The sequence below is a fragment of the Anguilla anguilla genome, chromosome 14 (genome assembly GCF_013347855.1).
Source record: "Anguilla anguilla isolate fAngAng1 chromosome 14, fAngAng1.pri, whole genome shotgun sequence".
NCBI classification, from domain to species: domain Eukaryota; kingdom Metazoa; phylum Chordata; class Actinopteri; order Anguilliformes; family Anguillidae; genus Anguilla; species Anguilla anguilla.
The window spans coordinates 34,784,162-34,807,683 of NC_049214.1; the positions used below are offsets into that span (position 1 = coordinate 34,784,162).

Here is a 23,522-nt window from a genome sequence, read left to right on the forward strand (position 1 = left end):
TGCGTGTTGGATGAAATAAGTTTTCAGGAGTACCACAGTACTGAAAAATAAAATAAATAAATGAAATGAAGTGTGACAGTAATGAAGTCAGAGAGCAGTGAGTCAGAGGCCGGTATTGTTTTTATTGACTGGGAAAGGTGTAGGCGGCTGAGGGAGACGGTCCATCGCTCTTCCTGTGGAAAGGTACGGAACAGGGCGGGTGCTGGGGCCTTGTGCTTTTCCTTGTCCTTCGCCTTCACTCCTCTTCAGCTGCCAGAGACGGATGCATCGCAATGTCACCTTGCCGAAGGACACTCAACATCGGCTACCTGAAAGGTTCCTTTTTATGTCCTGAGCAAACTGAATTCTCGCACAGAAGGTCCACGTGAGTTAGTTTGTGTATTTGCTTTAGGGGTGTAACTTTTTTTTGATTTCTTTTTGAATTTCAGTCATAGGAAATGTGGACATGACTAGAAAATAAATACTGACAAGCTACAGGGAAAATTACATAATGTCTGGCAATAGTCTGGTTTGTGGTCTATTATTATAAATTCCAAATATAACTCCTCTCCAGAGTGAGTGTAAATAAGAAACTATTTACTAACAATTGTCACTTGTTGCGCAAGTTTTTCAAGACAGGTATCAGTCAAGTGACACTAGTAGACCTGTTGATAGCAATTTTTAAAATCTGACTTTTTAAATTCTTATTTATGAGATTGGTCTTAAAGGGAACAGTTTCAGGAAGCCATTTTGGTTCCTACACTGCTACCATTGGCAGTATAAATGGAAATCACTGGCCTATTTCCAGTTTCTAAATGTAATTATGTACTTGAGTGAATATGATCTCACTGCACAACTGAAGGATTCTCACGCCCTAGAGAATGTTGCAGGTTTAAAAATGTAATGATGTACCCAAGTGAATATGATTTCACTGCACACTGAAGGATGCACACACACTAGACTGGAGAATGTCGCAGGTTTATGCCGCTGGACTAAGTACAGCAAAGTGCCATGAAAAATATGCCTCAATGGCTCTGACTTAAAAGAGCATTCCGATTATTACACACTGAATCACCAATCCAGTTCTGCCAATCATGAGGTATATGCACATAATCACGCCCTATTGGAATACCCTAGCAATTGTAGTAGGCTAACTTCAATTTAAAACGCATGTAATCCTTTTATATTTATGCTAACCAACAATTTGCATTCTAGCTGACACGTTAAATCACTCCATAAACATAAACCAGAATGTACATGGTGATGTGTAAATTTAGAATGACAACCGGACAGCTGCTACACCCATTTACCTGACTAGGCATTAACTAGATCTTAATGTGGTTCTGAAAAACAATAGTACTTTAATTATTTGAAGTATTCAAAGTTTTCAAATTAAAAACAGAAACTAAATAAACAACTATTGGGAAGCTGCGCATGTTAGGCTACTTTAAAGTGTACCAAACAATCAAACTTGTTTATTTTGTTTTTGAGAGGACTGTCGTAGTACCAATACTTGGAACAGCTCGTGAGCCAAATTCCATCCCTTTTTAAGAGTATCACATCAACAGCCAGAGGTTAAACGCAGCAGCAAAATCAGTCCTTTAGAATGGGTCTGAGCAGGCACTGAAGAGACAAGTTTGCAATGCCAGGATATGAAGAAAGAACATGGCCTCGCCTGAGTCTCCAAGATAAGAAGACTGAGCGAGACAGATGGTCATAAACAAAGAACAAACAAAGTCAGCCTGGGTCAATTACGTTTTTCAAAATACTTTTAACCCTTTAGATGGCGGTGAAATCTGATCAGAGAATTTTCTACTAATCAAATTACTGTCTAAAGGTAATATAATATGAAGAGGAAATGTAATTTAATGTAATTTAATTGGAATCATATATACTGGTGGAAAATGATGCTTCTTTTAAAGAGGTTAGCAGGCCTAATGACGAGTATTACGTTTTTGTTTTTTTTGTCATTTTTCTCCCATTTTCTCCCCAATTTAGTTATTATACCAACTCCCTGTGTTAATCACGGTCCTGGTCGATGCGCTATCCTCAGTTGGTCTGGGGACGGTGTAGACTACCACATGCCTCCTCCGATACATGTGGAGTCGCCAGCCGCTTCTTTTCACCTGACAGTGAGGAGTTTCACTGGGAGAGCGTAACGCGTGCGGAAGTTCATGCTATCAGATTCCCTCCCTGCTGAGCAGGTGCCCCAACCAACCGTTAGGAGTCGCTAATGCAACGATCAGGACTCATACCCTCACCGGCTTCCCACCTGCAAACACTGCCAATTATGTTCGTAGGAACATCTGACCAAGCCGTAAGTACCACTGCTGGGGATTGAACCCGGGTGTCTGCGGTGGTAGGTGAGTGTTTATACCTCTACGCGACCCATACGGCCCATTTGCTTTTAAAGGGTTCAAATATTTCAAATAACCACATGACGCAGGTCTGCAAACGAGTGTCTGGAAGATGGAGGAGTTGCTCCAGAGCAGGGTCACTGACATCCATTCACACTTACTAGTATTTTGGGAAATCTGCGAAATATGCGGGCTATTAATTCACAGCTTCTGACCCACACCATCAGTAGACTACGCAACAAGCAAGCAACGGGACAGGGTGCTTAGTTCTGTGTTGTGGTTGAGGGATTAGCCGAGGAGACGAATCAAATTCGAGCTAATCACCTTCTTCCGTGTCATCTTCTTCAGTGACGTCATCTGTGGAGAGACCAGGCACATTTAAATGGTCACTTTATGGTTTTTTCTTGTTTTTTGTATCATTTAAGTTTTAGTGTATTTGGCCCAGAGAGTTATTGCATGCAATGATGGATATTTTAGATATTTACAGAAGTTTCTTGTGACCCGCTGGCACATGTGTCCTGTATTCAGTGTGTGGAGTATATTGTGTACAGTAGGCCTATAAGTGCCTGATAAGAAGTCTGACAATGAACATTAATGGCAGGTTAGTCACATTGAGGACTGCTTTCTCCAGGGAACCCCGGTGTGTCAATAGGCAGCCTAAGGCATGACACAAACACCTCAACTGGCTCGACAGGTAAACTATGACACAACATCTCACAGAGGTCTAAGTGAAAGGTTAAGTCCAGAGCTAGAGTAAAAATACTCTACAACCATTTCAACATTGTGCCACCATTTGTCTTTTGTACTCAGTCCTGCCCTATTGGTTAGAACTGCAGAGAACTGACTATGCTTGAAAAGCTGAACAATTATGATGGTTTTTCATTCACAAGAGGAGTATAAACTGCAAACAACACACACCCTGGCTTTTGAACTGCCTAATTACATTACATTACATTACAGGCATTTGGCAGACTCTCTTATCCAGAGCGACGTACAACAAAGTGTATACTTTATAATTAAATTTATAATTAAACATTTTTACATCAGGTGTTCTCCTCACAGACCTGGTCTAAATAATTGTTTCAAATACTTTACCTTTAGTCCGCTGTAAAATTCCTGAATATCACATTTTAAAAGAATTTCGGTTCTATATTCAGAAGAGATGGGTTCTTAAAAAATTTGGTTCAACATTTTGGCAGCTAACGTTTTGCCTGGTCCCTCTGACTCTTTTGTAACCTTTGCTGGGTCAACTTTTCAATAATTCACCGCAAACTTTATTTATTTATCGAGAACTTCTGAGTCCGTTTTTGTTTAAAAAGTGCATTTTGTCCTTGCCATGCCCTCCTGCTTTTTTTATGTCTGTGGCATTTCGTCCCATTTTGTCTTCTGGAACCGCAGACTGCAGAGCTGGCTGCCTGTTTGTTGAATCATCAGAAAATGGAGGAGGACGGCAGACAACAAGTGTCAACAGCTGTGCTAGACCCAAAATTACCACTCATTCCAAGACACTGGTGGACGTCTTGGCAGCAAGTGAGGGCCATAAATTTAACAGCCAATTTCACAGAGACGTGTTATTTTAAGAGAGTATTTACACAATCAAAGGAAATCTTTTGTTAGCAAACTTTCAAAAACTCATTCAATGTATACCCTCACTGGGGTATATTTTTCAGTTTCTTATTTTGCCTCTCTACCTGTAGTTGAATCTATCCTATTTTCAAAGCGGGAATCAAGGAAGTTTCTTGATTCTGTCTGTGGAATTTTTTTTTTTTTTGGAAGATCCAGCCATTTGATACAATGGAACGAGAAAGAGAAACATCTAGAGGCGAATATACAATCCTGTGACAAGACAAGCATATCTGAAGCTAAACATTTCATTTTCAACTGATTATAACACAATATAATACAAGAGAAATTTCCGCACTTATCATTTTCACACATGATGAAAATCATGACCCATGTATCCATTTCAAAATTGTACAGAAATTTTAAATTAGACATCTGTTGTAGTTAATTATCAAACTGGAAACACTATTCTGATTTGCACACTGTTTAGTCTATTAAGAAAACTGAAGCTTTGAACCTACCTAAATTTGCAGCAACACCAGGGTCAACTTCAGCTGAACAAGATAAACAAAAGAAATAAAATTATTATTGACTGATATACTCGCAAAATAATAGATTTCTAATGCTGCTGAAATTCTGTGTCAAGTAAGCAGTGTTTAGGTCAAATACATTTCAATTCAGAATTCAGTCAGTTCACAAAATGAATTAAAATTCAGCTTAAATTATATAATGCTGTCTATCATTGTTATTGTTGTTGTTGTTTTAAATTGTGTACTTTGGATTAATATATCTCCCTTTGATCATTGATTCACCTACTCATGTGTTATTTTCTTATCCTTCTCCCCATAAGAGAAAAAGAAATAATAAAAAAATGGAACAATGCGGTAGTAACCCTTGTACCCCAGGCTGACCTGACAGGACGGTGCTTCTGTGTTCCTCTACTCCAGACTTGCATATTCATATTGGCCATATGCAACCAATGATGTAATCCAGACACACGCCAGGGATGTCCAGGCTATAGCCTCCCTCCCTTTCTAACTGAGCCCTCTCAAGCCCTCTGCCGTAATAAACCTCACGTGAAACGATGTGTTTATCCTCTCCTGAAAGCCTTCAAACTGCTTTCCCTTTGGAAGTTCACTTAATCAAATGAAAATACCCATGGAACATCGTGGACATCATTCTGGAATTTTAATTAATTTAATGAATTCATTGGGTTCAAATAGATTTTTTTTAAACGTTCCATCCATTTTGTGAATTAAGTGAATTAAAGTGGAATTATCCCCAACCTTTCAAAAGGCATCAACTAAAAAGTTGAACAAACAATCCAAAACAAGGGTCAAATGTCGCTTTTTTTACACTAATTTGCAGTTGTGATAAGCTGTAGCTCATGTATTGACAATTGAATGTGGTCCTTGAAAGTGAGCATCATATGTTTTGAGAATCTCCCTCTCCCACCTACCCCTTATCCCCTCAAATGGTCATAGGACTGGAAAATAAACAGTTTTTGCACTGGGAAATGTCTTATTAAGGACCTCAGTGTACTTTAGAACTTTAAAAATGTTATTTACATCTTTTATGTACGCTAGGCATTTGGAAAGGAAGAAAAGGTCTTACTCCCACTGTTAAATTGTCTCTAATTATTTGCAACACTGCAAGGGAAAATATAATCTTAGACTTGGTCGACCTGATTCATCTGTTTGTGGTTGTACTTATTTTTTTTGGTGTATTGCCACAATTTTATCTGTAATTTTGCGATGAATTAATCATTATTCCTACATATCTCAAAAGAGGATGTTCCTTTCTGTAAAGCAAAAAGTCAACATGTAGGATCAGTCAGGTGACAAGTCTGCTGAATGGGGCTTCATTTGATAATGGTGCGTAGACCTTGTTCAATGTTCAAAGGAAATGGAACAGTGCATGACTGACAAAAACATGTCTCCCTTACCTTGTTTTCCCATCATGCCTGCAACAAAAAAAGAGAGAAGCTCAGAAACCTGGAGTGACCAGGTCATACAGGCCTAAGAATAAGGCGAATCACCTGAGTGGCAGCCGCATCTGCCAAGCTTATACCTGCACCAGTGCCCTGGGGAATGTTCACAGTTCAGTTCACCGGCAGGAATCCGCCCACTTTTCAGGGTGTACCAGTATTTGGCAACTCCGTGAAGGAGGGTCCAAGACACAGCACGTGAGAATCCGGTCCTATCTGGTCTCTTTATTCAATCAATGACAAATGAATCACTCATGCTGACACACATCAAAAACCAGTAGACCCTGGAGTGCTCGAGTTTGACTCCCCTGATCTTAGCTGAAGGCATAGACCAGATCCAGTGATTCAGACACAAACTATGTGACACGTGGAAATGGTTGAATATCAACAGGAGGTGTGCGTCAAATGTCAAGCTTCTATGATCTGCCCCTCTGAAAATCTGTGCTGCTATGGCAAGTGCTGTTCTGAGAAAATAATGCAAAAGTTGTTTCGACGTTCCTGGAGAGCTAAGTGTCTAGGTCCTGGGACAGTGTACCGTATTAAATTGGTCCTGGGTTACTGATCAAACGGCAAATCAGAGATGGCACATGACAAAGGTATATTTCCCCTGATCTAGCAGTTGTGGTATTGAACACAAAAAAATAAAATAACATTTAAAAAAAAACTGGCAACTATAACTAAGCAGACATGATTCAAATAATTATTTCAGATACTCAGACATGGGTTCTCATCTATCCTGGATTTTCTTGCAGCCAGTCCTTTCATGAATGAAAGCTATTTAAAATATTTTTCCCTTTAAATTTACTTTAACACAATGCAGGCTTGGCTTGTTGCAAACTATCATTGTAAGACAAATGATTCCTTTAGGATGAAGGCACGGGGTACATCGAGACCTGCATATGGAAATCAGTGGGGTACCAATTGCCCAAAGTTTGGACACCTGGTCACAAAAGCAGACCCATTTGTTGAGAATCAACGAGTTCAAAAATAGAGCAAACTGCGACGAGCCAAACCTGCATTGTGTCACAGTACGTTTAAGGGAAGTCATTAAAGCTCCTGTTCTCAATAACCTTAACGGTTCTCAAATTAGGTCCTGGAGGACCCCTGTTTATGCTGGTTTTTGTTCCAGGAAATTTCTTAGTTAAGGTCATTTGAGGGCAGTTGAGATCACGTGCACTCTATTACAGTAAAATTTACTCTGTCAGGGGTTCATTTAACACTGAGCGCTGTGCATATATTAAACGTGCTCTCTCACACATACGAAGCGCCAATGTAGAAAAGAAATGTAGCTGCATGGAAAAGAAAATACAAGATATTTTGTGATTACTCACCATCCACCTCCTCATCAGATTCCGCTTCAGATTCAGTTTCTAGGAAAAGGGCAAGAGTGGATATCCATGGTCGTGCATTTCAAGACTTAACTGCAATTACTGATGTTCACTTTCACCCACTCTAATTCACATTTAGTGTTAGCCACTTCTGGATGCTGAGGGCCTACCCAAAATAATGGCTTTACTTCCTTTTGCTGCATTGCTGCATTTACTGAACCCAAGAAAGGGTTAATGTCAGCGCACCTATATGACGTTAATTGCGCATGATCATCATACAGCCACATGCTGTGTCTGCATTCCTATTGGTTGATTCCTGGGATTGGGGATGGAATTTGTAAAGACTCATATAGCAATGTGAAGACTGACTTGTATACTTGCCAATTTAATTTGCCCATGGGGGCAATACATGTTTCAGCTGTGAGTTTCTCTCTCTGCTTCACTGTTCCCGGACGCATTCAGTCACATGTTCACACAGTAAAAAGTGTTCAACTTTGACATAATTAATTTTAATCTGATAGAGTACATGTGATCCCCCTGGGACTCGTAATTAATTAAACATTTTTTACTGTGTTTACTAACGTCCTCACACGTTATTTTCAGTGTGTTTTTTTACTTTTGACGAATGAAATAAATCTTTCTTTGTTTTGATAAAAATTACATGCAGGGAAATCACTCCCATTCATTCCCATTTTAAATCTGTGATCCAATTACACCCTCCTGTTTTACAAAGATCCCCTACCCATGTTCTCAGGTCCTTGTGGGGTCTCATTGTCCTCCTCTGCCAAAAACAAGAATTAAGATGAAAATTGCTGATGGGTTTTGTAAGTCCTGTTGCATTTTTTAAAGGTATTAAGTAATTAAGCAAAATACATAGCAAACCAGACAGAAGATCAGTCACAAATCCAGCTGTTGTGCTATAGTGTGCAAGCTATCATTAGCAGTTTTACTTGGAAAACCCTTATAGTAACAAAATATATTACAATACATTGTAAATATGTGGTCATTTCTAAAAATATACAAATATATTTTACAGCAGTGAAATATTTTTAAAAGATATATGTAAGTTGTAAGATATATACATTAAAAAATAATTTGTATATTTGCACATATATTGTGAATTGTCACATTATTTTAATAATATATTTTAATTTAAAATTATTTTCAATGTATTCCACTTATGTTTTTTTTCAAGGGAAGAAATGATCGTTTAAAAAGCATGTACAGTATAACTACAAAAGGCTACCTGTTAAGTTTTAACTGTGTGATGCAACAAAAAACACCTGAAGCTCAGTCTGTTCTCTACAAATCATTCGTCAACAACAGCCTCTCCTTGCTCTTTACGGGCATTTAACAGACAGGTGCTCACTCACCATCAGCGAATTCATCTCGATCCACCTCTGCCAAAAGGAAATTAAAAAAATAAATAAATAAATAACATGTTGATCAGATCTCTCCTTATAAGCAATGTAGTCTGTGATGATGACAGTGCTTGGAAATATTTCTGGAATTAGCTCTTGTAAAGGTAAATTAAAAAAGGTAAATTAAAAAACCTTGACAAATGAAAAAGCATATAAATGGCAAGTTTTTTTTTTTTTTTTTTTTCTTCAAATTGACAGTTATTCATGCTTAAACAGAAAATATTTATGAGCGCATAACACACTTCTGTTCGGGTAGCCCAGAGGTAAAAGGCTTCCCTGAGTGTGGCTGAGGTGAAGAAAAAAAACAAAACGATACGCATGAAGCCGTTTCCTGGAACACGCTGCTCCTGCCAGCTGAACTGGCCTGGGCCGATAGGTGGCTCCTTCTGTCTGTCTGTCTGTTTGTCTGTCTGTCTGTATGTTGTGGAAAAAGTGTGTAGCCCTGCTGAGCCCCCAAATGAGCGCAGGATCAAAAACAAAAACAGGCTCCAAGTACTCATTTTTCATTTTCTATTTCTAATGTTAGCTCAATACATGTAATATTTATGTGTGTCTGTATGTGTGTGTGTGTGTGTGTGTGTGTGTGTGTGGTCATGTACGTGTGTGTGGAGGGGGGTGTTCATATGAAATACAGTTTTTGTTTGTGATGCAATACAAATTTCTAAGATTGCTAGCAAATACATTTTGCCTAGCACATTAGAATTAGTGCATATTGTGTTTCATTACTGGTGATTATTTCTCATGCTGATCTGATGTTAAAACTTTGTCTTTTCAGTAGTTCTAGTGTACTCAGGTGGTTACATGGTCCTACTAGCGGAATGACTGAGGAATGAGTGCTTTCCCCTTACTGGGGGAAGTATGAAAGTAGAGCAACTTTTGACTGATGCACAAGTGAGACTGCACTGCATTTTAATTCTCCTGACTTTGGTTTTTCTTTAGGAATAAAGGACCGTTATTCCTTTTAGAAAACTCCAGCGTAGATAAGTGTGCCACATTTCGTATGACAGCATTCACTGGTTTGAAACAAAAGTGCTGACTGCTGAACATTGGACACACTGTAAGTATGATCTGAAAAATACATTGACGAGCGTCTAATTACCATGGTGAGCTGCATCCTCGTAGCTCTGATCATCTGTGAACATAAAAACATACATGTTTTCCATTCACCAGCTTTTGCAAATCCAGCATTTGCCCACACCTACACCTGACCACCTCTCAATGAGCATGGCTGGGCTCATAAACACACATACAGTGTGTTTCTTCCTGTAACAGACTTCATTGGACTGCAGTTACAGGCACGAGCATGTAGAGTGGCCTATTTGCCAATGTCTGTGCTGCAGCCAGAGAGAGTGAGCTCCCAGTCTGGTGAATGTGTCAGCTGAAGGTGTGAAACTGCCTGTCCGTCAGCATGCATCATGGGTAATTGGCCCTGGCCCACTTCGTGGACGTCACTGCCTGCCCGAGGTCACTCTGTCGCCTGCCATCAGGGCCCATATGTCACCCTGTGGCCGCCCAAATGCATGACAGCTCAACTCAAACAGCTGTTACTGGTAGTACAGAATTTAATGTGCAAATATTTAAAACTACTGATAGTTTTTTAAAATTGTCATTTACTATTAAAAAAGTCTTGCTTTAGCGGCAACTTTAACACAGTCATTTTAGGATAATTTCAAGTTATATACAGTACTTGTGTGTCTGCGTGTGTATATGTGCACTGACAAACTGGCTGGAATCTGAATATATTTATTAAAGGCCATGAGGTCTTTAATAAATAAATTCCAGTTGCTCATTATATTCAAGTCACAAACGCTAATGAGCTGAGATATGTGTTGCATTCACTGATTCAGCTTGTAAGTTAAAATAAAGTCAGATGATAATCATTTGGGTGCTCAAGTCCTGTGTGTCAGTTAAAGCTCCTCGTGTATTAGCGCAGTAATGATGAGCCTAGCGGAGTCCTGAACTGCTGCCAATGTGGCTTTGTGCTGGCAGCCTGGGATTAGGGAGGCGAAAGTGATGTTTTGTTCCTCTGGTTCTGTTACGTATTTATAACCGTTTTGCAAAGGGCTTTCTTTTAGCGTACCGGAAAGGCAAACAAACAAACAAGCAATGCGCAAAGCGGACTGGTGTCAAACATGACACATGTTTGAAATATTTTCAATTCTTTAAATGCCAATAAAATTTGAAAACTCTCCTGCTGATCCCTCAGAATTTTCCTACAAAACATTTCACTAACTAAAAAAAACGCATGATCATGTGAATAATCTTGTTCTGAATATTGGTGAAAATAGATGTTTCTTTTAGAACTGTTCGAATCGTCTGTTAGAAGCGTCTAAACAGTTTAGGCTACCTATTCAGAAAATTATTCTAAGTAATTATTTGATTCAGGTCTGTAAGGGCAGGTGTGATATGAAACTAGTCGCAGTAGATTGTTGGTAGACGCTAACTTGTCAGCTACATAATTCACTGCACTTATCACTTTGTTTATTTGAAGCTCCATTTGTTCCACCAAGCCGTGTGTAAACACACACCACCCAGAAGCTTTCGCCTCACCCTCCCACCTTGTACTCCGCCTCATTGTCTGAATTTCTTATGCAAGCTCTCACCTTCGGTTTCAGTCATATCAAATTCCATCTGATCTGAGGACAAGAACAACAGAAGTGTCTTTCAGTGTCCGGGAATATGAGAGCTTGTACACAATAGCTCCAGAGATTAAACAAATACGGCAGTTTAGTTGAAAGAGGATTTTGTGGGCTTAAGTTCAGAGTGACTTGTTTGCCATCAGATTTCAAAGATGAAATGCTGTCTTGATCGCAACCCTCTAAGATTTAATGTAGGCCCTTAAGCGATGTGAATAAAGTCCTGTTGAATTGACGTATTGTCCCTTTTTAATACATTTATAATAAAAATGTATTGTATTCTTATTTCAGCCCTCTGGGTTAAAAACAAAGGTGCATAGATTTAAACAATTTATAATTGTATTCAGTAAAGATCCACATGCAACATTTTTAGTTAAGATGATGCTAAATGGTTAAAATGTTTTGACTTGCCTTCATGATTAAAATGGTGTTTTATCCTATATGTCTAACTCTACAGCTAATTAAAGAGGAACAGCCAATCATACCTGGGCCAAATACGTATATGTTTTAGATTCAACTACTTTTCTATGCTTTACTGATCTTGTCTGGTGTATTGGAACCAATTAAATACTCTCAAGAAGTGCAAACCTTGTCGCCTGGTCATGTTGACAGGCTCAGTTACACCAGTCAAAATCAACAGAGCACAGAAAAGTATTTGAATCCAAAACAAATACGTATTTGACCCAGGTCTGCAGCCAATAAAGGCATTGATTGGAAGTTCCACCTTAATGAGCTTGTACAGCTGTAGTGACACTCTAGAGTTAAGCATATATGACTGTTTCACCATACAACACCATTTCATGATGAAGGCAAGGCACCAATATATATGAATCTTTTTGCAAAATCTTACCTAACATTTGAAAAAATTCTCAAACATGATTTACATGCATCCAAATGCTCAAATTTCTCTTCTAGTTATTTTAAAATTTTGCACACACTCTCCAATGCAACTTTAAAAAGTACATTTAATATTGTAAGCAAACAATAGATGATACAGGAAAACACAGGTGAGCTACCTCTTTTCTGTAGTTCACTGATGTCCTCTGGTGAAAAAACAATGAACAAACAATGGATTAAAAGGTAAAGTACATTCACATATCATAATTTGGCACACGTTTTCAACAGGAACCACTTTCAGTCATTTCCAGATTTGATACACAATGACTACAACAGAACTGATGGTAAGCCACATTCAGCAGTCTGTTCTGAGATATTCAAAACTACAATAACATTCTGTATCCTTCATGGGCCGTTGAATATTTTGTTATGCTAATATGAAGGTCAGACATAACAATAGATATTTCCCACGCGAAGAGGAGAGTGCACTGATATTGATCATGATTATTACTATTATCACAATTACAATACCTTTGCTTATAATAGAAATTACCTTCATCGCTCTCATCTTGACTGTGTTGATCCGATGCCACGGATGCTGAAATGGCTAGAAGAAGACAAAGAATGTAAAACTATCGCAGAAACAATAAAACTTGTTGATTACATCAATGCAAGGTTGTGGTCGATTACATTTCAGTTCAGAAAATTCAAAATGAACTGAAATTCAGTTTATTCAGTGAAAAAACCTAATAGAATATTATGGGCTTGTTAAAATTCATGAACAGCTTTTCAATCAATTTCCCGATTTGTCTGAATTGAAACCGAATTGTCCCTAACCTTGCCTCACATGTATTACCAAATCAGTTATTTATTTTTAAAAACTTGTTACTTGTTATTATGCTCCCTAGAATTTAAGTGAAGCATGACTATCAATGTTTAATTTTACTCTTCTATCTGGAAGAAGCATGAAATGAGCGCAGAATGAAAGGGTCTGATTGGTTTTAAATATTGTTTAATTAGTAAAATTGGAGTGGGTGTCGCAGTCCATCTCACTATGAGACTTGTTGCTTTACTGTCACTGTGACAGACGTTTGCATTTATCTGTCTGCCATTTTGTCTCTACGTAACCCACAAAGAGTATTGACAAACTACACTGTAATCCACTATACTGCAATGACTGAGCTGGATTGAAATAGATATTTTTAGACATACACTTTTAATAAAAGACAGACAAATGTATAAGGTCTTAATTTAGCTTTGAAGTAACTATATAATGTGCTTCAAACCTTCATTTAAAAAATCCTGAATCCTCTCAATTGAACCATTTCTCCCTATAGCTTCAGATCTAGAGTTAATTCATGCATTTACCAGTCAAACCAAATGTTAAAGGGTGCATAAATTAGGCTAATTTCTATAAATTCAGCAAGTGAATTATATTTTAAATATTTATTAAATTTAAAACACTGGAAGAAAAGTTATATTTTCTTAACAAATTTCAATTGTGACAATTACATTTAGGAAGGCCTTTTCTTTTTCAGTAAAATTCCTTACCAAGTTGAAGCCCAACAGCAGCTAAGAAAAGGAACAGAATGTGAGTTCTCATCTTAATTCGGTCCTGTGGTTGTGTCCAAGGTGTGAGATGGCGTTCTGAATTAAATATTGGGCTTTTTTCTGTGTTCTGCTTCTTATACTGGTTTCCCCATCACATGGTTTGCGCGGACAGACGCCACGCCATTGTTCCTTTCTACCTGACGGTGACTCGGTGCTGTGCCCCAGCAATCGGACAGTTGTGTCTTTATCTGAGCTGTGAATTGGACCCATTGTTGCATGGGTTGTCAACATCCATCGGCCCTTTGTGCTAAATGCCCTGTTATTTGAAGTTGGGGTGTCGGAAAGGGTGGGGGACGGGGGGTAGCTCAGGGTGGGGGTTGTCTGCTTATGCCCTCAATGGAAAAAAGAGAGATTCATTTCCGTTCGGAATTAAAAAAAAAAAAAGTATTTTGTTTTAATGCCGATTTAATCATCGACAACAATGTCAGATGTTTTGGGACACAATCCTGAGCCAAAACACGCTGGCCTTCACAGGACAGCCCCTTGATTGTGTACAGACATGATGTCATCATATTGCCTTACACCCTGTTGTTTGCAAGATAGATTGGAATTTTCTATGGTGCCTTATTTGCAATTCACGTGGTGTATCAGTTTAAGAGCTTGTGTTCTGGAATTTATCAATAGGACTGCAATCATTATACTGCAATGCATTTTGTAATATATTTAATTGGGTTTTTTTCAATACATATTCAAATAGCACTTTATAAGATTTCTCCATATGGATTAATCTCAAATAGAATGTTTTTTTTTTTTTTTAATTTACAGATCTGCAGATCCATTTCACATGAAAAGTACACAGTAAAATGTCCAGTGTTAATTCAACTCTTAAGAGATAACATTTGGGCCCACTCTGGAATGTGGGACCAAATATAGCAGAGATAGTTTTTATTAAGAGAGATGACCCCTGTTCTATGGCACAAGGACTTACAGGCAGTTAAAAGGCAAATATGGTATGAGATGTGATGGCTGGCCTTGTTTAAACTCAAAGGCGGAAATAGGATATTTGCATTTCTGTTTCAAGCTTGACCTGATTACCTCCTTTGGGCATATACTTATAGCCTTAGAATGCACCCAGTGGCTCCAATCCATAGAGGATATTTATGACGGACATGATTATTTAGAGTTTTTAGAGCTCTCCACAAAACTCACCAACACTTTAAAATATCGAATCCTTCAGATGCTCGGCTCTTGTAATCCAGCCAGTGACCAATGCCAGTTTTTCATCTTACAGAAAGTGATGTTGCGAGCGTAGACTGCATTGCAGGCTCGAGCTAGATACCATAAATTCCTGGAGAATGTTATTAAATTCATGCAGACTGCTTCATACTGTAGCTGTTCTCAATGAGTGATTCGTTGTGTGACGGTCTTAAAACCTGACCTGTCATTCTTCATTTCTGCTGTCACTCTTCCAGTGCCATTTTCCTTTTGATTAAATTAGCTCCAGCTCCTTGGTAATTTACTACTACCTGACAAGCACATTCTAGATTGAATGAGACATGACTATTGTATTTAACTCTGTGCCAGTTACTTGCCATTTATGTATTATTATTATTTTATAAACCTTTATTTATATAGGGCATACACCTAAGGTCTCTTTCATATGTGTGCCCTGTTCACGGGAAGAAAACTAAAACAATAAAAACAGCAATAAAATTACAACAATTTGCTAAAAATAATAATAAATAAAATATAATAAAAAACGAAACCACAGAACAAAGACAAAACGTTGCAGACTGTTAAAAATAAACACACGTATCCACAATAAAATCACAAAGAATCCATAATGTAGTGTAATCTAGGGATCTGGGTTTGTAGTTTGATTGCCTAAAGTCAAACACATAAAAAGATAAGAGGGGAACTTACTTACATCTACACTGAATTATCTTGGATTTAGATGCTTCAGCTAGTTCCTTGTCAACCAATCAACCGTCAGAAGGATTGGGTATTGTTCTGCGTACAACTCTTGACGTAGTTGTTGCATTATAAAATAATAAAGTTATGGAAAAGTGACTTACCCACTGGTATACTGCTCACATGCAGTTAAACTGTTAAACTGTCAATTGGAACACAAATGGCATTCCACTCACAGGTATTCTATTTGGTGAGTCTTGGTACTTATAAGCATGATCTTTCCAAAGCTAGGTCCTCTTACTTCCACTACTTACTTCCAAGCATATACAAGAAAATAAGAATAATTCCCGGTTGCTCTACAAAACAATTGCTGAACCTACTGATAATGATACCAGACTTACCTCACAAATTCCAGTTTCATCTAGAAGTAACAATTAAAAAATATAATTATTAGTGGTAAATAACATGAATTAGGGGAAAGATATTCGCTTCTACATCAGAGAGAGCTGTATTGACAATATTCAGCTGCCTGCTAGACACGCAGAATGCCTTAGAATGTTCACTTCCAAACCTCCAAGTGAACTAATGAAATTAGTTTATTCTTCCAAACCATCCACCTTCCTTCTAGACCCCATACCCACAAAGCTTCTGAAGGAGTTATTGCTTGTCCTTGGCAAACCAATTCTAGACATGAGTAATTCTTCATTGTCATTAGGCTATGTTCCCACATCCTTTAAGATGGCAGAAAAAAAGCCACTACTCAAGACATGAAATTAAATAAATAAAAATTGATTTTTCTGACCATTCAAACTTTACTTTTTTTTTTAGCAAAGTTCCTTGAGAAATGTGTAGCTCAACAGCTTTCTTATTTTTTACAGGCTAACAGTGTATGAGAGATCTCAGTCTTGGTTCAGGAAGCATCGTAGCACTGAGACAGCCCTTGCCTTAATAAAGAATGATTTGTCTCTCTTCCTGGATTGTGGCTGTATTCATTCATTCTGTATTCATCCTACTGGACTTAAGTGTTGCCTTTGGGACTACAGATCAACATGCTCTTCTCTGCAGGCTTGAAAAGTCAGTTTGCCCCAATGGACCTATCTCTCTGATAGATTTCAGTTTGCAAGAGCAAACAATGAGTCATCTGAGTACTAAAGGGTTAACTTCGGAGTACGACAATGTAGATTGTGGCCACTAGGGCATCAGTCAGATGCTTGCATCTCTTCATTAGTTGCCTGTTAAACTGAGAATTGACTATAAAATTCTACTAACATACAAGGCTTAAATGGTTTGGCTACAGAATATCTTAGAGAGTTACTTATCCTCTACGCTCCTCCAAGATCGCGTTTCTCACAAGGTGTTGGCTACTTCAAAAATTCCAAGGATATCTAAAATTACAATTGGAGGGCTCCTGCCTTATGGCATAATCTGTGTGTTCATGTTCAGGCTTCAGATACACTCTCTGTCTTTAAGTATAAGCTCAAAACTTTCCTCTTTAGTCAATCCTTTTGTTGACGATGTCTGGGAAGGATCAATGAGGACCATAGAGCTGTTATGTGAGCTCAGCTGACGGTGCTGTTGCCTTGTGACTGCATGTGAACGCTCACGTCTGCCGTTCTGTGCTGTGTTGGGGCTCTGTCTGTTCAGGATTACACTCCTGGTTATGTATACGCCCCCTTTCTTCACATCTTTGAGATTTTCTGCCACAGCACAGCACAGCACACACTGGGGCTTTTCGGCATTATACTCAGGTCTCTACACACACAGCAGTTAAACTCCTAATTATACAGTGCTTAATCCTTCCCTTTTGTTTGATTCCTGGGGGCTTCTGCCTCTTCCCCCGCCTAGAGTTTGCAGACCGCTCCAGCCTCGTCCCTCTCCTGGTTTAAGCCCAGGCTATGACGCAGTCTGTAGGCCTAAATGCATCACCATGGTCCTCTGAATTGCATACTATCCATCTCTCTACTGACCGTAACCTGCCCAATAAATTTTACCATTTGCTCTGCTAGATCCCTCATTACACTTCTGTTACCATTCCTTCTATCTAAACCATTACACAGGACTGGCTAGCGGAAAATTGGCTCCCTTCTATAGCCAGGTTCCTCCCAAAATTTCTGCCCGTCAGGGAGTTTTTTCTCACCAGCTTTTGACTGCTTTTCTTCCCACGGGCATGTTGTTTTTTGTTTTTATTTTTAACCTCAATTGTCTGTTTTTTTTTTCTTCCCAGTTTTCTTTTGTGTTCCCACAGTAAAGCATCTGTGACAGTGTCTCCATAAAAAGCGCTATACAAATAAAACTGAACTGAATCCATGTTGGCTCAAACCAGCGATGGCTTTTTAAAATTCCTGTAATATTCACTGACTGGCAGAAGTTCCACATTGCCACCCTGTGGTCCTACTCTTCCACTGTCATTGACTATGAACCGGTCTGAATTATAAATCTAGCAAAATCTAGCTTTGGCAGCAGGCTAAATTACAGCATGCAAAATGGTGTTTTTTTTTTCTTTTCGTTTTGCGCCAGCCACCTGTCATCGGAAGACCTCTTCTCTAATCGACAATCGGAAGTAAAGCAATCTGTTGCTAGGCCAGTAAACAGATCATTTCAAAATAGGTATTTCAAGACTGAAGAGAACAATGATGATTATGTAAGACAAGGCCAAAGAAAGAAAAAACTGAATTTCAAAACCGATGTTCTTATTAATGGCTGCTCTGACTTACCGGATTCGTTTTCCAGTTTTTCTCCACACTGGCTCAAAGATGACTTAACTTCCCTCCGGAAAATGTCCACTGTGAACGCCCAGTGTGTGAAAACCTCACAGTGATGCACAAGTTAGACTGATCGACTGCTTCACCCCCATTTTTGAAGGCTGACTGAAGCTTAATTTGTCCAGTTATTTCAGTGAAATACTTTAACATTAAAGTTTTAAGATACCAAGGGTAGTTTTTTTTAGACAGGTTTCTTTTTTTATTCTGTAAAAAAACAACAACAAAAAAAACAACAAAAAACGTTTTTCCTCATCTCCTGCTCTGCAGGTGTACTTACTAACAGATTCTTAGTCTGAACACTACCAAAATATTATAATTTTTTTGTCTTGCCTCCAGAGTAACTGGTGTGACCAGTCAAAACCAAATCTCTCATCTGTATCTGCAAAAAGACCATTTGAATTGATGTCACCGGGATGTAACACTTTTCATCATTTGCATGAATGCAGATGTCTTTTTGGCTGGAGAACACCGTGTATTGGCATAAGGGTGATTGTTTTCTCAATTTCGCAATCACAACATTTAAGACGTGACTAAAGATGTTAAGTTTCGTTTTAGTTTCAACCAGACCTCGGCCTCCATTATGTTTACGTGACATCATTGCTTGGGGGGGGGGGGGGGGGTTCTGTATATATTTTTGTTGTTGTTGGCTTAAATTATTATATGTGACACATTAGAAATGAGAGATTACTCTTAAGGAGGCACCAACAATAAATAATGATTTTTGGCTGGAGTCCCCCTTTCATTAAAACCTTAGAGTGCATTGTCTAGAGTTTATCCGTGTCGTGTGAACAGAGGTAATGTCTGTGCATTAGGGGCTGCCTGAGAGTTTGTGTTTGTTTTGTTTTATGAAAAACTGTAATTACTGGATCGCAGCTATTATGGGACCTGACTGGTTCCCACAGTCACACGGCAACGGTGTGGACAGGGAGGAGGGCCCGCCCCCTCCACCCCTAAATGTTCTGATTGGTGACGAGGCGCTCCATCCTCTTGATCTTGCGCTTGTTTTTGGGCATGGGCTTGTGGTACAGGCCGTTCCTCAGCAGGTGCTCCTTGCTGTGGTGCACCTGGGCCCCGTGCTGCAGCTGGAAGGAGCAGAGAGCCTGCAGAGGCCTCAGGAGCAGCTGGGGAGCACAAACACACACATATACACAGATACAAACCCACGCACACACACACACGCACGCACACACACGCACGCACGCACGCACGCACGCACGCACACACACACATACACAGATACAAACCCACGCACACACACACACGCACGCACGCACGCACGCACGCACGCACGCACGCACGCACACATACACACATACACAGATACAAACCCACGCACACACACACACGCACGCACACACACGCACGCACGCACGCACGCACGCACGCACGCACGCACACATACACACACACACAGATACAAACCCACACGCATACACAAATACAAACCCACGCACACACACACACGCACGCACACACACGCACGCACGCACACATACACACACACACACAGATACAAACCCACACGCACGCACGCACACACACACACACACACACACGGATACAAACCCAGATGCACACACGCACACACACACATACATACATACATACATACACACAAACACATGCATACACACACACAAACGCATGCACACAAGTACATGGAATGTTTATATAAATGAAGGAAAGGAAATACATTCAGCAGTTTTGTTCCCTTGAATTCACAAACAGCAGATTTATGACGACGCACCTCCTCGATGGCTTTGTTCTTCTCCATTATTGCCAAGGTGACAGCCGCACACTCCAGAGTGGACAGGCACATGTTGGTAGGCTGAGTCCTGATCACATACTGACTGGAGACAGAGCTATTCAGCTGCACCTGAAACACAAAATGCACAGACACACACACACAATGAAAATCTTTCACAAAATGTTACCGTAAATGTGGTCTGTGCTGGTTATATCCCTATCTCATTGTCATAGTGATGCACAAGTCCATTTGCGTGTGTGCTGGTTTTGATCCCAGATATTCTGGCCTAATTTTCTAGCTGGACACACCAGTGCTGGTTCATTTCTGTACCAGACCACAATAAAACATGTTCACCTTATGCAGCCTGCAGCTGTAGGGCATGACCATAAAAAATGCCAGATCAAATAAATGAATCCCAAAATGGATTGGCACTCCTGTGTTATGAGTAAAAATGTGAGATTTAACACTTTAACAAAATTGTCAGTTCAAAGGTGCAAATATGTAAAATGGGCCTGCAACCCTGGTCCTGAACAGCAACAAGTCCCGCAGTTTCAGTTCTGTCACTCAGAACCTAACGCAGACCAGTGCACTTCGCTCAGTTTGCCTGGTGTCTTGGGTTTAAACTGGTTGCTGATTTAAAGTTACAGAAACAGACACCGGCAGAGACCCTGTAGCTCTGTAAGGCCCAGCCTGGGGAGGCCGGATCTAAACCTCTCACAGATGAACCGTTTTTGGGCGAAGTGCAGACACGAGGGCCGAGCCACCTGCTTGGGCGAGCGAAAGAGCGCGTTCCTGTGGAACATGTCCTTGGCCTGACTCCACGTCCCGTCGATGATGATGACGCTGTGGGCGGCAGCCGCGAAGTCCACGCTCAGGTCCTCCAGGTTCTCCGCCTCCGAGCCCGGGTACAGGATTAGGGTTCTGGGGTCCTGGCACACGGCCGCCAGCTCGGGGTTCCTGTTCCCATAACAACGCATCAAAATTATTTAAAAAAAAAAAAAAAACCTTTAAAGGCGGATGCAAAGCAGCTCACTTCTTTAGTTTTGAAAAAATCTTTCTTAGTTTGGCATTAAAATGACCTGTATGCAATATTCCAATCTCTTTCGAAGTCTGGAATTTGGTAACAGAAAATGCGCCACAAGCCATAGAATGAATAAAGTTTCTAAATGTTTGCAAAGGACCTGCATATTTTTTTTAAAATAGAACATTCTTGTTTTTTTCTTTTTTTTTTTACTGTTGGCACATTTTATCAAAACGATATGTAACATTTTAATCTTCTCGGTGAAAATTGCTCTCATTAAAATTTGCTATATACCTTCTTTAAGATACTCACCTCTCCTCGTTAAATCGCCTTCCAACAAAAACCCTGCATCTTTCAGGAGGAAGACACGCGGCCAGCAGAGGCACCGTGCGAAGCACTCGGCTCTCCTGGGAAAAAAGGCACAAATAAACACAAGCCTGCTACAGACTGATAAAACAGGGCCAAAGAGACACAGAGCTGCGTAATTATTCACCCTGTGCACATAAAACATGGGAGGAAAACAATCACATTATAAGAACTTGTCCCAGAATTCGGCGAGACATCTTTGCCACATTTCTGGCATGTATATCGTGTATAGAATGGACAGACAAAACGGATTTCATGATATTTGTCACCATAATGTTTCATGCTGATATCATCTTTAAATTTTACTGAGACAGTTATAAAACACTGCACAATTATCAGCAAATAGCAGCAATTATTTAACTTAGGATATATGTATTTGTTCAGTGTCCATAAAATCCATAAAATGAAAACCTCATCTGCAGTCTTAATCTTCATTCATTCAATTCACACAGGATGAACAGCAGCGACCAAACCTTCTGTAACCACACCACACTTCAGGCTGGCATTTTATGCGCATATAACAGCACAGTTTTTACATTTCCTTAACTGAAATCATTATTTTAAACTGTCCTTTGTGAATGAAATTCATTTCCTGCACAAAGCTGCACATAAACATTGCCAATCCCAACCGTCTACACTTTCCCCCAGTTTTCCACAATCCAACTCACTTCTGCAGGGTGCTGTACGATGTAAAGGCTTGTGGACACCTCCAGGGGGCGCACTGGCAGAAAGGGACACAAGCACACCTTCTGGGGGCGACTGGAGTGGAGAGAGCATCAAGCGAGGTCAGGCTGACACATTGATAGGAACACCAAGCAAAGACGAATGTCATGTTGTGCAGGCATTTTAAAGAGCTTTCTCCTTTGCCAGAAGGTCAGCTGATTTGCAAGCCATCTGCTTATCTACAAATATTCAGAGTGGCACATGATGCAAAGCTCCTAAAATTCACCCACATGTATTTGAATGGATCCCAACAGAATTTACAAATCAAGTGAAATATTTTATATTATTATATACTGTATATATATATAGTATATATAGGTTTTTTTGGCAGACTTAAGTTGCATGGATCATGCATTCCGCGTTGCTTATTTACATTGGAAGCACTAAGTAGCACATATTTCTGACAGAACAGAACATAGACCTGTTTTTCATGTTCCTTCTACAAACTGCTAAAACTCGAACCATTTGCTTCCACAGTATTTTAAACTACCGTATTATAACCTAGAAAATGACAAAATAATAATAATAATATGAACACGCGTTTATTATTATCATCATAATCATCATCTTGGAAATACTTTGAAACGGTTTGGGACGTCCTTGCGCGCACCTATGATCAGCGAACAAACTACGTAACACATGACGCCGTCCACAGTACGTGCTCATACGACACGCAACTGTTTCCTGTATTGAATTGCACTCGCCTATAACGTCATTTCACTTTCTCCAGTCAGAACACAGTAGCAGTACTTAGATGTCTACAATTCACATTGTGTTGACCACATTGGTGTTGTCCTTTGGTGGTGATTGCCGCTTTAAACACAACCTCATTCACGTAAAAATAAGCATAGTACTCAGAGGTGCATGCTGCAAATGTAGCAGTTCGACTTACCCACACCGTAAACAAGTAGGACGTCTCTCGTTTATTTCAATAGGCAACTCTGCTAATTCCCCAAATCCACCCGCATTGTCCTCTCCCTCTCCCTGCGGCGTGCCCGCACTGTGAACTGGCTCAACAGAACCTGTAGAAGGATACTCGTCAGAGATACTTAGAGCAGAGAGATCCCCGCATTGTGTATCCATGACACTGGGACGTCTGAAAAGCGCCGACACGCGCACGCAGTCGCACTTCCGACTAATATACCGTGCGTAAACGCTAGATGGTGCTATGAATGAAAATGTACAACTCTCAGTATTCCTAAATTAAGGGGTTCCCCCTATCCTGGAGGCGTCGGGAGATCAAGGCTTTCCCGCCCTAGCCATAGGCATCTATTTTAGTCTAGAATTCCTGCTCAGTATACTTACTATTGATAATGGGGCTACCTACGCATGC

The 23,522-nt window shown here is 39.7% G+C and overlaps 2 protein-coding genes across 2 annotated transcripts; both read right to left on the bottom strand.

Moving 5' to 3' along the window:
• Nucleotides 1-102: 102 nt before the first annotated feature.
• On the bottom strand, nt 103-13,808 carry LOC118212382 (tripartite motif-containing protein 44-like). The gene is made up of 12 exons (XM_035390200.1): nt 13,660-13,808; nt 12,662-12,715; nt 12,288-12,314; nt 11,239-11,271; nt 9,735-9,767; nt 8,588-8,614; nt 7,957-7,995; nt 7,218-7,256; nt 5,845-5,862; nt 4,421-4,453; nt 2,661-2,693; nt 103-249 (listed from the first exon to the last, which is right to left on the bottom strand). The coding sequence occupies exons 1-12, from the start codon at nt 13,709-13,711 to the stop codon at nt 236-238; spliced, it is 402 nt and encodes a 133-aa protein (XP_035246091.1). The 5' UTR covers nt 13,712-13,808; the 3' UTR covers nt 103-235.
• A 4,273-nt stretch (nt 13,809-18,081) lies between these two features.
• On the bottom strand, nt 18,082-23,311 carry dtwd2 (DTW domain containing 2). The gene is made up of 6 exons (XM_035389905.1): nt 23,082-23,311; nt 22,135-22,225; nt 21,413-21,507; nt 20,844-21,036; nt 20,080-20,208; nt 18,082-19,453 (listed from the first exon to the last, which is right to left on the bottom strand). Exons 1-6 carry the CDS (start codon nt 23,270-23,272, stop codon nt 19,283-19,285), a joined length of 870 nt encoding a protein of 289 aa, XP_035245796.1. The 5' UTR covers nt 23,273-23,311; the 3' UTR covers nt 18,082-19,282.
• Nucleotides 23,312-23,522: the final 211 nt, after the last annotated feature.

Excerpts from the sequence above, each read along its gene's own strand:
- LOC118212382 (XM_035390200.1), bottom strand. The coding sequence starts at position 13,711 with ATGAGAACTCACATTCTGTTCCTTTTCTTAGCTGCTGTTGGGCTTCAA. Across the intron at positions 9,768-11,238 it reads TGATATGACTGAAACCGAAG|ATGATCAGAGCTACGAGGAT; the intron begins GTGAGAGCTTGC and ends TTATGTTCACAG. Across the intron at positions 2,694-4,420 it reads TGGTGTTGCTGCAAATTTAG|ATGACGTCACTGAAGAAGAT; the intron begins GTAGGTTCAAAG and ends GTCTCTCCACAG.
- dtwd2 (XM_035389905.1), bottom strand. The coding sequence starts at position 23,272 with ATGGATACACAATGCGGGGATCTCTCTGCTCTAAGTATCTCTGACGAG. Across the intron at positions 21,508-22,134 it reads TCGTACAGCACCCTGCAGAA|GAGAGCCGAGTGCTTCGCAC; the intron begins GTGAGTTGGATT and ends CTTTTTTCCCAG. Across the intron at positions 19,454-20,079 it reads AGAACAAAGCCATCGAGGAG|CTGCTCCTGAGGCCTCTGCA; the intron begins GTGCGTCGTCAT and ends TGTGCTCCCCAG.